This window comes from Centropristis striata, chromosome 14 (assembly GCF_030273125.1).
Source record: "Centropristis striata isolate RG_2023a ecotype Rhode Island chromosome 14, C.striata_1.0, whole genome shotgun sequence".
Taxonomy (NCBI): Eukaryota; Metazoa; Chordata; class Actinopteri; order Perciformes; family Serranidae; genus Centropristis; species Centropristis striata.
The window spans coordinates 9,829,328-9,845,251 of NC_081530.1; the positions used below are offsets into that span (position 1 = coordinate 9,829,328).

General features: G+C 38.8%; 1 protein-coding gene across 1 annotated transcript; it reads left to right on the plus strand.

The window, feature by feature from the left end:
- The first annotated feature begins 1,801 nt into the window (after positions 1-1,801).
- On the plus strand, positions 1,802-15,266 carry tent5bb (terminal nucleotidyltransferase 5Bb). Its single transcript, XM_059350201.1, has 2 exons — positions 1,802-2,320; positions 13,624-15,266. The coding sequence occupies exons 1-2, from the start codon at positions 2,165-2,167 to the stop codon at positions 14,644-14,646; spliced, it is 1,179 nt and encodes a 392-aa protein (XP_059206184.1). The 5' UTR covers positions 1,802-2,164; the 3' UTR covers positions 14,647-15,266.
- Positions 15,267-15,924: the final 658 nt, after the last annotated feature.

Here is a 15,924-nt window from a genome sequence, read left to right on the forward strand (position 1 = left end):
ATCTCCTGAGACATTTCTTCTGTGTCCAGCCTCATTGCACTCAGGTTATTCTGACAAAATCATATTAATAAATGCTCTTTATGACCTATTAGTAATATTGATTGGCTAATTTGGACTTAGAAAAAATGTCAGAATGGAGCCACAAACCTTATTTTTGGCTTTACAATAAAGACAAAACAGCCTACTGTTTTTCTGGCCAACAATGGCTCTGTATTTGGTAAAGGTTGCCGACCCCCGGTATAGTGTATGATGACATGAATGTACCGAGTGATGCAATGATGAGAATGTATTTTTTGAAAGTGACTATTTATTATGAGTCCAGTACGTGAGTGCATTGAATTTCGTTGTATTCCTGTGCAAAGACAAATACTCTAATCTAATCTAATCTAATCTAAAACATCTGTTTTTGCTTTGCTGACGCACAAAACAAACTTTTCCAAAAAGGAAAGGAGGAATCACAGTTGGCACACACCCAGCAGTTATCAGTAACCCAAATAAGTGAGGCAGAACTATCGCAAAAAACTCTCTCTCCAACCTACAGGGCTAAAAAATAAATGAACCCAAAGCCAAGTGCCAAACCTGCAGTTCCTAAAACGGCCACTTGAGGCCGGCTTCAAAAGAGAGTCAATCCCCATAAACCCCTATGCTAAAATCCCCAAATTTACAGTCGAAATAAACATGTTTACAGCCTGGTACAAAAAACAGTTTTGGTCTCTACAGCTTATTTCTCCATTCATGACAACTGTTTGTGTGGTACAATAATCTTACCACATTATAAATCATTTTTATAATGACTTATAAGCCCAAGTATGATAATACTTCCCATTTACTGGTCACTTACAGACTTGTTAACTTGTGGAGGATTATGTTTATTATACAGAACTGTATAGATTATATATATTTTTAAATAATGCACTATAATGTGATTATAGGGTTCGGATATGAGGTTAGGCTAAATCCATAATGTACAATAAAGTTGTACAAAAAAGTATATTCTTTAAGTATATTTACAGTCATTGTAAAAATGATTAGACCACCCTTGTTTTCTTCAATTTCTTGTTCTTTTTAATGCATGATACAACTAAAGGTACATTTGTTTGGACAAATATAATGATAACAACAAAAATAGCTCATAAGAGTTTAATTTAAGAGTTGATATCTAGACATTTAACATGGTTTTCTTTCATTATTTTGATTATTATCAAGAAAACCATGGGAAATGGCTAGATATCAGCTCTAAAATTAAACTCTTATTAGCTATTTTTATTGTTATCATTACATTTGTCCAAACAAATGTACCTTTAGTTGTACCAGACATTAAAATGAACAAGAAATTGAAGAAAAAGGGTGGTCTGATCATTTTTTCCATGACTGTGTAATGCATTATAGACATGGGTTTTTTTCTGAAAGTGTTACGAAAATATTTTATGTCATAGAGAAATTCTGTGACATATATGGAAGACATATAACATGAAAAACCCCCATAAAAATGTTTTTCCAAAGTGATATTACATATATTTCCATTTTTTCCTCCAAATGCTGCATTTGTTCGTTCATTTCTGCTGTACAGTACTTGCAGCTGTACTTGTAAATAAATCTTTAAAACATTTTTTCCATATATAAAACATACTCAGTTCGAATAGCATATGCAGCCAGGAGACAATATTGCAGCCTTAGTTATAGAGAACTGCGAATTACTTAACTAGTAATTACCATATTTCCTACACTCCTTGAACCAATCATGTGACGCATGGGAAGTTCTGTAGGCCTGTGTGTGTGCGTAAGTAAATGTGTGTGTGTGAAGGCTGATTGTAGTCTTCTGTATGTTCATAAATCTCTGTCCAGCCAATAGGAAGGCTGCTGTTAATCCCAGCTCGGTAAAAAGCCACTGTGAGAGCAGAGGCGGCTGTAATCTGAGGAGACAGTCAGTGGAGACACAGAGACAGACAGAGAGGGACTGCAACTTTCTGTTTTGGACATGTCTGATATTCCACAAAACTTTCCCATCACTTTATTGCATTTTGGAGCTTTGTGAGAGCCCGAAGAGGAGCCGCAGTTTGTGTTTCCCACTTCAGCCACACTCACCCGATCATCACCGGCTCGTGTGGAGGATTGTGTCCGTTATAGCCTTCACACTCCGGACATCCCGTTCAGTCCGGTCGTCATGTCCTCCGGTGATGCCTCGGAGCAGAGTCGGCGGTTCAGCGTGCTCACTTGGGATCAGGTGCGGCGTTTGGACTCCATCCTGGGGGAGAGCGTCCCGATCCACGGCCGCGGAAACTTCCCCACACTGTCCGTGCAGCCCCGGCAGATCGTCCAGGTGAGACCACGGTCTATTCACTCTTTTCACATGTTAATACTAGTATACCTATACATACCGATAAAATAAAACAAGTTTATTACCCTTCTGAAATAAAGATGGGAATAAAACCCTTTTTCACTCACCATATAACGTCATTTTTTTTTGTGTGTGCAAGAAAAAATGCAACTTTCATTAGTTTTACATAGGGCTGGACGATATGGACCAAAAGTCATATCCCGATATATTTAGACTGTATATCGATATACAATATATATTCCGATATTTTTCTCGCAAAGTGAGAGCAAATGTTTAGACAAAGTCAAATATGACATGTCACAAGTAATTTTATTGAAACCATTTATTTAAGTGAACATAAATAATTTATAGCAACAGGAGTACCTTTTTTTCTCCATAAAGTGCACATCTAAATAAAAAATATCTTAAATAAAGCAGCAGCTTGCCTGGACCAAGGATCACAGTGCAAATTTGAACTATATCGATTAATGGTCTAATTCCATATCACATATAATAATATATCGATATATCTTTTATATCGATATATTGCCCAGCCCTAGTTTTACATACATTTGTGTGCATATACTGCATTATGTCAACACCTATAGCTTTATAAACACCATGCATTTATATTAGGGTACTTTTCCAGCTGAGATAAAAAAAAATTAATATACCATACCATACTACTGACTGGATTTAGTAGAAGGAAGAAGTTGCACCTGCAAATTATACTTGTTTCATTTCAATTTTTAAAAAAAGTGAGGAAAAAAGGGTCAATAATCTAAACAGAAAGGATCCAACAGTTCTTATAGTATTATGACCGAGTTGAAGAAAAAAATGTGTCTGACCCCCACCCCCACATCCCCAACACACACACACACACACACACACACTCCCCGATTGACAAATGTATGAAATGAGGCTTAGTAAAGGTGTGTTTCAAATAATTTTCAACATATTAACAAACACTTGACACTGATTGACTTTTATGGACTTCTAGAAAGATTTCCCCCAAAAAAGTGTGAAAGTATGTCGCTGCATTGGTGGAATTTTCCGCATTAATACAATTAAAATCTATCTAGAGCTGTAACAACTAGTCAGTCGACTAACCGATTAGTCGATAGACAGAAAACCAATCAGCAACTATTTTGATAAAAAATAATTGTTAAAGTAATTTTTCATGCAAAAATGGCAATAAATGTGGAGATTTCATGCTTTTCTCTCTTCTCTTCTATAACATTAAAATGAATATATTTGGGTTTTGGACTTTTTAAAAGACTGGGGTGGATTTTTTCAGTAGTTTTTTCTAAGTTTTGGATCAAATGTTTAACTAAGAGCACAAGATAGATATTTTCATTGGACATAAAAAAAGAGTATATCCACTTGTGGATAAAAATAACTTGAACCCCATAGAGTCACTCTTGCGTCTCTCTCGTGTGTTGACACTTAGATTGCCACTGCCTTTATGAAACACATGTAGTGGATTTGTGGCAGAGCTGGTTTACACTTTAGACATCTGATTACTGGTATGTTTAGCACAGACACAAGGATGATCTAACACTATGACTGAACTTTTCCACTAGCTCAGTAATGCTTCTGCTCCTGAAGTTTTTTTTCACAGTGTAGTGAAAATGAGTGAGAGATAATGAGTGAGCTGCAGTATATTTACTACTGGAATTTTCCTGGACATTATTTGAATGTCTTCCCCAGTAATCCAGGTTCATATTTCACTTGAGTGATTCATATTTTCTGTGGTGATCTTGTGGGGAGGAAAGACCCTCACACAAAAAAAAAATGTCAAGGGCCTCTATAATCAAGTATGCTCTGCACTGAACATCCCTACTAATGTTATTCTTTCATTACACAATCCTGGAGACAAAAGGAACCCCAACATGTCATTTTTTTTCTCCCATGAGCCAGAGTACAGCTTTCTTTCTGTCTCCAGTATTTGTCTGTTTAAGTGCTAATATGTTAGCATGTTGGCTCTGGCATTACCCTAAGTACATACACATACACTTTTCAGTCATCCAGAATTTGCTTTTCTATATGTCCTGGGGAGTCTTAGCTTAAAAAAAAACAAGTTTCCTGTTCGTGAAGCCTGAATTAGCAATGCAAAAACTTACATACATTTTAAAAAGTTGGAGAAAAGAACATTTTTCAATAAAAGTATGTGTATTAAATTAATTTAAAACAACTTTTCAAACCTGGAGGTGCTACAAGATTTCATTTTGTCAGTTTTAGAATGATGCAAGCTGCAGCAGATTAAAATAATAACTATGCCTCAGGGAGACAGCTCTTTCTGGTGCCAATTCTAACTCAGTGTTGTGGAAGCAGAGCTCTGCAAGCTACCAATTACTTCACACTGGAAGAAGTTGAACTACAGTAAGCCACCAACGAGAGAAATAAATGCACACGTGATAAGAAATTATAACAAAATATAGATCAAAGGTAAAATTTGTCTTGGAGCTGGTCTGTGTGCATAGACATGGTGACTCTTCCTCAGGCTGAAATTTAGGCGGTTTACTCTTTGATGATGCTGTAGTTGTGTAAGCACTGAGCTACACCTGCTCTTTTGCATATATACTGCACAAAGGTGAAAGGTCAAGTGTTTCTGTCGGCTGCCTGACAACTAAATGTAGTTGTCAGGCAGAAAAAGAAAACGGGTGTGGGGCTGGGTTCAATTACAGAAGAGAAGCAATTCCTTTCCTTTCATGGCACCAAAATTGTCATTAGATAACACACCAAAAATGTATTTCACAACCTGAATCTCTATCGAAACTACTAGCAAGTTAATGCAAAATTTAGTTACATTTACATACATGTAGTTCAGTACTTTAGTTAACACTTACTTTTTCATACTTACTGCTTTTTTGTTTTTTGCACATTTCTTACCAGGTCCGTAGTTATGGGTCAACATGGCCCCCCACCAATAAAAACAATGACATTAACAAACTTAGTTCCTGCAACTCTAAAATAAAAATAAAAAATGTGGCTGAGTGTTATTATAAGGGCTGTTTCCACTACCGGGCAATACCCAGAATGAGGCGGGTCTTACTCGCCGAAACGCCCCTAATATGAATACGAGCCGTCCGGAGCGGACTTTTTTCGTCCCTGTCGAAGAGCAGGGCCTTTTTTCTCCCCTGAAAAAAGCATGGTTACTGATTGGATGGATCGCTAAGCAGGATGTGACGTAGTGCTCTACACGACAACAACACACGCCATTTTTTAAAAGCCGGCGAACCAGTGTTCCCAACTTAGCGACTTTGTTGCTAAATTTAGCAACTTTTCAGACCCCCTTAGCGACTATTTTTCAAGAAAGCGACTGGAGACAAATCCAGCAACTCCTTCTTACTCTTCTTAACGAGCCGATAAGGAGCTGGAGGCTGGCTTGTTAAGAAGAGCCGCTGTTGGCAGCAGTTAGCTACAGTTAGCTCTGTAGCAGTACAGTGTGTATGTGCTGCTGCTGCAGGAGGTGTTCACTTAGCGATCTCTGTTTGTTTACAACAAGCACCGGACAGTCTGTGCACAGTTAGCGATGCCGGTTAATACACGATCACTATGTTTATGATCAGCGGAGACTCTGTGCATAAATAGCCATGCTGCTTTCAGCTGCTGACGTTGTGCACAGTTATCGACGGCGAAAACCATACAACACCTCCGCAGTCTCTAAATCCCTCTGGGGGCTAACTTGTAGTGGAGACACACAGAGTGAGCGGACTTTTGAGAGGGTGTGGCCTGAGACTTTCCTGGTGGCTATTCTTCCACCTAGTCGAAAACACAGCTTATGCAAGCTAACATTTTGGCAGGAATTTAGCACAACATAGCAAGTTGATAACTATTCACAAAATATTATTATCATAACACTCACGCAAAATTGTCAGTGATAAAGCCAACCTGACACTCAATTATCATTCCAATTTCCCACTCTTTAATATAATTGAAAGTAATGAAAAATAGTTGTGTGACATTGGTAAGGCAACATCACTTTGACCAACCACACATAGAACTTCTGTGCTTCATAAAACTAGGACTACGAGTTATAATGTGAAGTTTGTTTTGGAATATGATTACATGTGCTTATTTCGGAATAAGGTGCATGATTGCCCGTTGTGGCATTATCAATATATTAACAATATAATGGGAAATACATTATAATACGTTGATTTTGTTTGCAGGATCCAACTAATCTGGTTTGAAAGGTCTGCACTGCATCAACATGCAACAACCCCATTATTTTGACACACGCAAAAGCGGTTGTATGTTAGCTGTCATGGAATATGTCAAGCAGGTTTCAAGTCTCTGCAAGTTGATTTTCATACCATATGGCCATGAAGGGAAACCAATGGCTGCCTGGAAGGAAGGAAAAACACGCTCAGTGATCTAAACCACTATGATATGTTTTGGAAAATGGTTGACAGTAATGTGAGGTATTCGTGATTCATGGTAAATGGGCTAAAACATGCGAAACCACCAGTCTGCTCCTTTAATGTCATTTATTTTTAGCCTACGCACCAGACAGAGCTGTCTACCTGAGACAGCTCTTGTCGTCACACACTGGGTAAGGTGACCAAGAGATCACACTCCCAAAGAGTCAGAGGAGCCCCTCTCAATGGTGGGTTTGTCTGAAGGCCACATTTAAATAACATCTGTTTGTGGTCTGGTTGTTAGTGAGCCATGGGAGCATTGTAGGAGGACTTTTACTGTTACTGACACCTCTCTACTCTCCATTTAATGTCGACAGTCATCAACCCACAGTCCGAAAATTTGGTACATGTTCCCTCAGCAGGCATAACTCTACAGAGGTCCTGTGTACATACCGGTAGCATCATACCACATGATGAAAAACACAGATATCTGATGTGTGTGCCATACGTCATTTGTTGAGTGGGTTTATGTGTGGAGGTGGAGCTATGGAGGCCAATGTGTTTTTGTTGGCCACCAAGAGGTCTGTCTCTTATTCCAGCTCTGCAGGCTATCATATTTAAACTTGATAGTTTTAACTACTGGAAGTAGTACTCTACTTTCCCTGATGGTCGAGGCTGGCCTGGGTTTGAATGTGAGCAGTGGATTAGAGCCTGTAATAACACTGGGCTTGTGGGTCAGGCCTGACAACGAATCCCTGTGGTAAGTGAAGACCAGTCGCCTGACTCCACTGTGGCCCTCGCCAGGCTGTAAACCAACTCCTCACTGAGCTATTGTTGAGAATGAGCAACACGAAGACACCACATGCTCCCAGTCCTCCCTGGACAGGAGTTCAGTTCAGACTGTAATGATTTTTATTTGGCAGTTTGCTTTAAAATTTTTGCTTTCAATTTATCGCTTTGCAAATCTCGCTGTTCTCACAGATTAAACAGTTTGGGTCTGGTTTGTCCATTGATTATTATTATTTTTTATTTATTTATGCCAAAGTGACTAATGAAACTTAGTTCAAAACCAAACATGCCATTACTTGTCAAGTCAAGTCAAAGTTTATTTTTAGAGCACATTTAAAAACAACCTCAGTTGACCAAAGTGCTGTACGGTTATCAAAATACAATAAAAATCATACACAAATATTGTTATAAATAAAAACAATGAAAACAATAACATACTTAAAACAGTTGAACAATAAAATAGTTATAAAAACTAAATCTAAAAACGTGTAAAAAGAGTTAAAAAAGAAAGTAAAAGCATATACAAGTAAAAACTTGTATCCATGGAAGAAGCTACCAGCCTGCTGTGAGTTTACTCATTACATCTGCACAAAATGGGTATTTATCATCAATATTTACTTTTTAAATGTAACTACTTTTAGATAAAGAAAAAAATAAGCTCACAATACTTGACTCAACCTGCTCAGACTGAGTAGTTTTTGAGGCTATTTTTTTAAAGGGCGCAGTAATGTGCTGCCCACTGCTCCTTGCATGGTGTGTCCACTTGTGTGTAAAAAAGGATGGGTTAAATGCATAGGACCCTTTCTCTGGAAAAGGGTCCTATGCTCCCCGGTATGTATTGCTACAGGGGAACATAGGACCCTTTTTGGGAAAAACAGGGAAGATAGGACCTTTTTTCTAAAAAAAACATAGGGATGACCCCCTATTCAACTACAAAAGAGTGTGAGTTTCCTCATTCAGGGGTCTTGTCTGACCAGTTTCATCTTTTATGGCAGGCCCACAAATCTACTACATCTAATTTAACCATGTTAACATGTCTGTGAGCCCTTCAGATCCTTCATTTTAAACAGCCACCTCATTGAAGAGTAATAACATTAAGTTTCAGCCTGTGACTCGCTGTGGGCTTACAGGTGAAATGACCACCCGTGCATAGGAAATTCATGGAAGCTTTTCAAATCAGAGGAAAAACCATCATCATCTCCTGCTGCTACTGCACGACTGACTGGCTGGGTTAGTTTTGGAGAGAAGGTCAGGGACTCGTAACTCCCCGTTTGCTGTCGCCATATCCTTGGCAGAGGGATGATCTGACTCACTGCCCAGAGCTCTCATTGGCGTCCAGGGGACTATGGGCTGGTAAATGGCTGGGTCATTTCAAACTGCCATAATAAAACACATTCAGGCCGCAGCTTAAATGAAATACTCAAGGAAACTATTGAGACTGGAGAAGGAAAGTGGAGAGACTGCTAAGTGTCGCCAAGGCGTTGTCAACACCAGACAGTCGGGTGTGTTTGTGGCTCTTTTTACAAGGCTTTTTAGCTCGAACGTTGGCGGAAGTGTCTCCCTTCGCTCAGCTCACCAGGTGCTGGTGCGTCATGTGGGAAATGTGCTGGCCTGTTTTATGAGTGCTGAAGGACGTGATGGTGGGGGTGGCAAGGCTGTGTTTCCTCATACGCTCCTTTTGGGACCCCCAGACAGGCAGATTATGGCGTGCTGTTAACTCATACCAACTGTTTAAGCGTGAGGTCAGAGCAAATACTGCTGCGGGTTTCCCTTGCTGGATAGTTTAAAAAAAAAAAATCCACTTCTCTGCAGAGTTGTCCAGTGCCGTGAAACTTTGCTTTGTTTTAGCTTTCTGCTGTTCCTGAAGTGAACAGGCAGATAAAGTTTGTATTCGAAGTTTGTCTACATAGGTTTACTTTTAAAGGTTTGCATGGAAATATGTTGCTTTTTTATCATAAAAGTTAGTTTTAAAGGAATCATTTTATACTTTGGGCTTTTGATATGAGAAGATTGGTACACTGCAAAAACCAACTGACAGAAAATGATAAATAACTAGAATTAAGCAAATACGTGCTTGAAACAAGTAAAATGATCTGCCAATGCAGTAAGTAAAATTTTCTTTGTAAGAATTCTTTAAGTAAGTAAAAATATCTAGGCACTGGAAAAACAATGATGTCTTAAAATAAGTCCAAAAATACTTATTTCGAGCAACTGTGGCTTGAAAAGCCTGACTGAAATGAGAAAAAAACTTGCTTGTTTCAAGTATTGCTGGCTTATTTTAATTTTACACTGTCTGTGGGTAGATACTGGTGGTAGAAAATGCTTTTGAAATAGCATTTAAACTACATGCAACTAAAACTCTCAATTGGAACCAATATTTTAGGTAAGAACTCACCATATTCAACAGCCGAATAGATTGAAAAGCATGAAAAAGCTAACAATGTCAATCAAAAAAAAAAGTCTTTACACAAGACTGAAATCCCTGTGAAGAGGTTATTCACTCATTTTTGTTACAAGAAGACACATGTTCTTAAAATAAGCACATAAAGTTATGGTCAGTAAATTATACTCAAAAGAAGATAATTAAGATACTATTGCTAGATATAAGAAGAAAATGCTTGGTAAGCTTCATGTTTTTTGCAGTGTACTAATTCCATCTGTTAAGTAAAGGACCTGTGGGGGTCTGCCCATTGTTATTGCGACAACGCAATACTGACACATTTCCCATTGGACCGATATTCCATTATTATTCAAACAGCCCATAATCCAGAAAAATAAAAACCCATTACTCCAAAGGCCTAACAGTCTGAAAATGCACACTAGAGTTATTGCAACTGGTGGCCAAACTACTTAAACTGTTTTATTGTTTGACAAATAAACTGTGTTAAGGAATGGTTAGGTTCAGGGACAAAAACACTTAGTAAAGGTTCGGGGAAAATGTGTAAAAATGTTCACTTGTACACCCAAATGCGCTAATATATTAACTCAGAAAAACTCCTTCTGTCTGTGTACGGATAAAACAACGAGACAGTGTTAATGTGACTTCGGAAATGCTTGTACTTGTATTTATTTCACTTCTGAGAGCGCTAGGCTAGCTGTTTCCCCCAGACAGAAAATATGCTGTCTCATGGCATTCTGACGGAAAGGAATATTAATGAGGATATTTTCCAAAGTGTTGAACTTCCTTTTACATCAGGACCTTTTAAATGGAACAGAGACACTTGGCTCTTACCAGTGTGGTTTGTTAAAAATATGAGGAACCCCATGAGGTAACTACAGTAGGGGAAAGTATTTGCAACATAAAGTCATACCTTCCTTGTCTTACTTCCTTTAATCTTTTTGTGTTTTTAATAGCTTTAGTTGGCTCCTTCATAGTGATAAACAAAATATGCTGTACGATTGCAGAGTTTATATGAAGAAATCACCTTAGTTTTGCATCATAATTTAGCCCATACCCTTTGTAATTTCCAAATTTCAACCCTAGAGAATATTGGAGGATATTACATACTGAATGTTGACTTAGGAATGTGTAAAAAATAACAACATACGGACCCAGGGAAGGGGGGTAATATTTTCTCGTAAATCTGTGACTTTTTTCGCGTAGATTCGCCACTTAAATCTAGAAAATTTGCAACTTTTTTCTCAAATATTACAAGTCACTGAAGAATAACTCGGTTTGTACGACTGTTTCTTGCAGATTTTTTTTGACCATTGGAGGTCCAGGTCAATAAAGTTAATATTATTATATTATTATCATACTGATTGGTCAGATGTCATGGTGTCACCATCTGTCACGTAGCCTGATCTTTGCTGATTAGCTGGAATAAATCCATGTGGTTCTACGACCAAACAGAGAGACATGGGGACCCCAATTGGATATCCACTGAAGTTACCAAATATAGTTCTTCGCCCGATAAAGGGTTAAAAAGGGATGTATCTGATAAAGTTTCCACCTTACATTTTAAAACGTTAGGGTCTTAAAGAAATTGTGATAGGATAACCTGACTGGATGTTCGCCTGCAGAGATTGATAGCTGCTATTTCAACAGCAGATCTCTTTGCCTCAGTGATTGTTTGCTGACAGCTGTGCTTTGGATTTGTGTTTGGATATTTTTCATCTCTTAGTGTTATTTGAGTGATGCAACAGACAGGAAGCATAAACATCTCAGCTGTCTGTAGCTCAGAAGTTTTCCCAAGCACCGCATCAGTGCAACATGGTGTGTGTTCCAAAAAACAGATAAACCTTTGCCAGAGATGTTTATGTGACAGCAAGGAATCACGTTTTCTCTATTTGGTCATAGGGCGCAAGTTTAAAAGTTCACAGCTGCACTGTTATTTTTTCATGTTTAAAGTCTCCTACAGCAGACAAGCACCAGCTTGTCATTTTCCACAGCTTATCTGTGTTGTGCTGATGTTGCTTTTACTTCATGTACGGAGAGATATGTCTGCTAAATCAGGTATGCAACCCATTAGAGGTGTACTGTGCAGTGTGCAGGGCATCGTCAACCTCAGGCAGGATTGAGTATTCGTAGTGTTACTTTCTTTTTTTTTTTTTTTTTAAATGAACCTGAAAATATATATACAACCTTTTCCCAAGTGCCCACACGTGTTACCAATATAAAAATGGGGTTTTCACATGCTATTGAGCTATTACATTTTTTACCTTTACTTACGTCCTCTCCTCTCTAGTCTGTGTAAACAGCCTGCAGTTAAATCAATTTTTCACTGAATATTTTGAATGTGACTAAAAACAACTAAACTAAACTAACTAAAAAACAAGATAAAAACACTAAATCTGAGGGAAATTATCTTGCTGCATGGACAGATAATTTCACTTGACAAGATTTCTTAAATTAAGATAATTAAATCTAGAAATAAGCATGTTGAACACATTTAAATAATGTGTTTAAAATAACAAATTAACTCTTAAAACAAGATAAATTAAAGCTGCAAGCAGCGATAAACTGGCCCGAGCAGAGTGCACTGACAATTATTTGTTTCTTACCGAGATCAAAAAAACTTTAGACTGAGAAGAGTTTGAGAATTTATCTTGTTTTAAGAGTTAATTTCTTATTTTAAGCGTTATTTTAAACATGCTTATTTCTAGATTTAACAATCTTAATTTAAGAAATCTTGTCAAGTGAAATTATCTGTCCATGCAGCAAGATCATTTCCCTCAGATTTAGTTTTTTTTATCTTGTTTTTAGACACACCTTTTTTGCAGTGCAGGCAGGATCAAGTGTGGTTAATGACACAAGTAGTAGTACTTTTTAATCTTTTTTTTTAATTAACCTGTAAATATATATACAACCTTTTCCCAAGTACCCACACGTGTTACCAATATAAAAAAAATGGTGTTTTCACATGCTATCGAGCTATAACATTTTTACCTTTACTTACGTCCTCTCCTCTCTAGTCTGTGTAAACAGCCTGCAGTTAAATCAATTTAACTGAATATTTTTAATGTGACTATAGAGTCATCACTTCCCAGATGTGCTGAGGTGCATAGAATGTAAGATATCTTTTTTTAGAGGATCTGGTTAGTGTAAATAGTTTATTTCTAGCAACATTTTAAATGAAATGTAAAATAATTTTGTCTCAACAGTCTCAAAATTTTAAGTTTTTTTGTCCAATGGCTGTCAGAGAATAATGCCTAACTTACTGGCAGTGAGGGGTTCTTAGGGTTAAGCAGGATATTGAAAGCCTGTCTTCTTCAGGAATCTGCCACTGGCTTTCCCTGACTCTGCATGAAGCTTCTGCATTTACCTGCAATGAAATGTTCCAGCAGAAGTACTGCAGTGCTTTTACAAACTGCTTCTAAATTGAAGATGTCAATGAAAGTGTAACTAAATATCTACACTGGCTAGCTTGTGAAAGATAAGCATGTATGCATTCATAGATATGAAAAAGCAAATATTTGAATGGTGTTGAGAAGTTTTTTTTTCTAGTATTTTAAGACTTCAAATTTGTTGTTTTAGAATAAATGTTCTCCTTCCTTTCTACTGCCATCAAATAAATAAAACTCAATCAATTGATCAATAAAATGACCACTGTCCTTTGACTGTCCGTTTGCATGTCCATACCTGTTTTTTTCTCTGTTGTCTTTGTGTGGATACCATCACTCAGTTTTTCTTCCCTGTCTGTGTATCTTTAGGTGGTCAGGGCCCGACTGGAGGAGCGGGGCGTGTCAGTATGTGATGTCAAGCTGAATGGCTCAGCTGCCAGCCATGTGCTTCACGAGGACAATGGCCTTGGCTACAAAGACCTGGACCTGATCTTTGGCCTGAGGCTGACTGATGACAAAACCTTCCGGGTGGTGAAGGACGTGGTGCTGGACTGCCTGGTGGACTTCTTGCCTGAAGGGGTGTGCAGAGAGCGGATCACAGCCCTCGCCCTGAAGGAAGCGTACATACAGAAACTGGTGAAAGTTTGCAATGACACGGATCGCTGGAGCCTCATCTCGCTGTCCAATAACACCGGCAAGAACGTGGAACTGAAGTTTGTGGACTCCCTGAGAAGGCAGTTTGAGTTTAGCGTTGATTCCTTCCAGATCACCCTGGACTCACTGCTGCTCTTTGACCGCTGCTCGGAGACGGCCATGTCCGAGACTTTCCACCCTACGGTGCAAGGGGAGAGCATGTACGGTGACTTTGAGGAAGCTCTTGGTCACCTTCGCTCCAGGACTATTGCCACCCGCAGTCCAGAAGAGATCCGTGGCGGTGGGCTGCTCAAATACTGCCACCTGCTAGCACGCGGCTTCCGGCCATCCTCTGAGACTCAGATGAAGCAGATGCAGCGCTACATGTGCTCACGATTCTTCATCGACTTCCCAGACATAAGCTTGCAGCAGAGGAAACTGGAGGCGTATCTGCAGAACCACTTCGTGGGCATGGAGCACAAGCGCTACGAGTGCCTGGTGACGCTGAGGCGAGTGGTGGACGAGAGCACCGTCTGTCTGATGGGCCACGAGCGCAGACAGACGCTGGCACTTATTTCCGCTCTGGCATTGCGCGTAATGGCCGAACAGAATGCTATCCCTGCTCTGTCCAACATCACCTGCTACTACCAGCCCGCTCCCTATGTCAGAGACGTCAACTTCAGTAATTATTACATTGCACAAGTTCAGTCACCCATGGCGACATGCAACTCTTACCAAACGTGGCTGCCTTGCAGTTGAGCATTGACTTATAGGATGTGAGGAGAGCTTTTTGTTTCAATTTTTACATTGATGTAAACTGAGCTATTGTTTCAGTGCTCAGTACCTCTGTAGCAATGTGGCTTTTTTGGTTTGGGGCCCATCATGGACAAAAAGGAAATGTATATTTTTTGCCAAATCTTATATCAAAACCATTCCACTAAGTTATATTGAATAATACTGCTGTAAAAAAAAATTATATATAATTCGAGCCATTCTAATTGACCGATCCGAAGTCCCACCCTCCTTAGTTACTGTTCCTAGGTCAGACATACTTGACAAAAACAGACATGATGACGCTTGTTCCATTTAAACGGGTGCTACAGTGTTAGTATTTGTGTGTCAGGCAATATAGCTTCAAGAAGCCTACCGGAAGGACGACAGTGCCTTCCCTATTGGGATCCTAGACATCAGGTATACCAAAATAAATAACACCAAAAGGCTGACACCCTCTGGTATGGCCGCTTTGCTCTTCAGAGTGTCAATGGTCAGACAAATGCTGCTGTTATTTTTTTATACAAAATGTCCACCAAATTAGGGCTGGGCGATATGGACCAAAAGTCATATCCTGATATATTTAGGCTGAATATCAATATACGATATATATCCTGATATTTGAGAGCAAATGTCACAAGTAGCTTTATTAAAACCGTTTATTTAAGTGAACATAAATACTGTATAACAACAGAAGTACCTTTTTTAAAAAAAATCAAAGCTCCATAAAGTGCACATTTAAATAAAAAAAATCTTAAATAAAAGCTGCAGCTTGCCTGGAGCAAGGATCACAGTGCACAATTTGAACTATATCGATATATGCGACATGGTCTAATTCCATATAGCATTTTAAAATATGTCGATATATCGCCCAGCCCTACACCAAATTATTATTTCCCAGCTAAAAACACCAGGAGCTTGCCTTAAAAGGCCTAGTTGGGAGCACTAGAATGCTAAATTGCGAAGGACTAAAACAATGTGCCGGCCTCACAACGCTACCAGATAGCATGCTAACTGCACTGTGGTTGACAATATCAACAAAGGAGCGTTGGCCTTGATGTTTTCTGGCTAACAATAATTTGGCTATTCCCTTTTTTGTTTGCTAGCTACTTAGCTAGTGTTTTACTTAACTTCACATGTGACTGTATACAATGTAATGTGTCTGTGATTGTTTCATGGTCAGGGTATTGAGAGCTGCTTTTACATGTCCCCCAACACTCTTCAAATGTGGGTTTCTTTTCAGTATAGACAAGCCTCGCACATAGC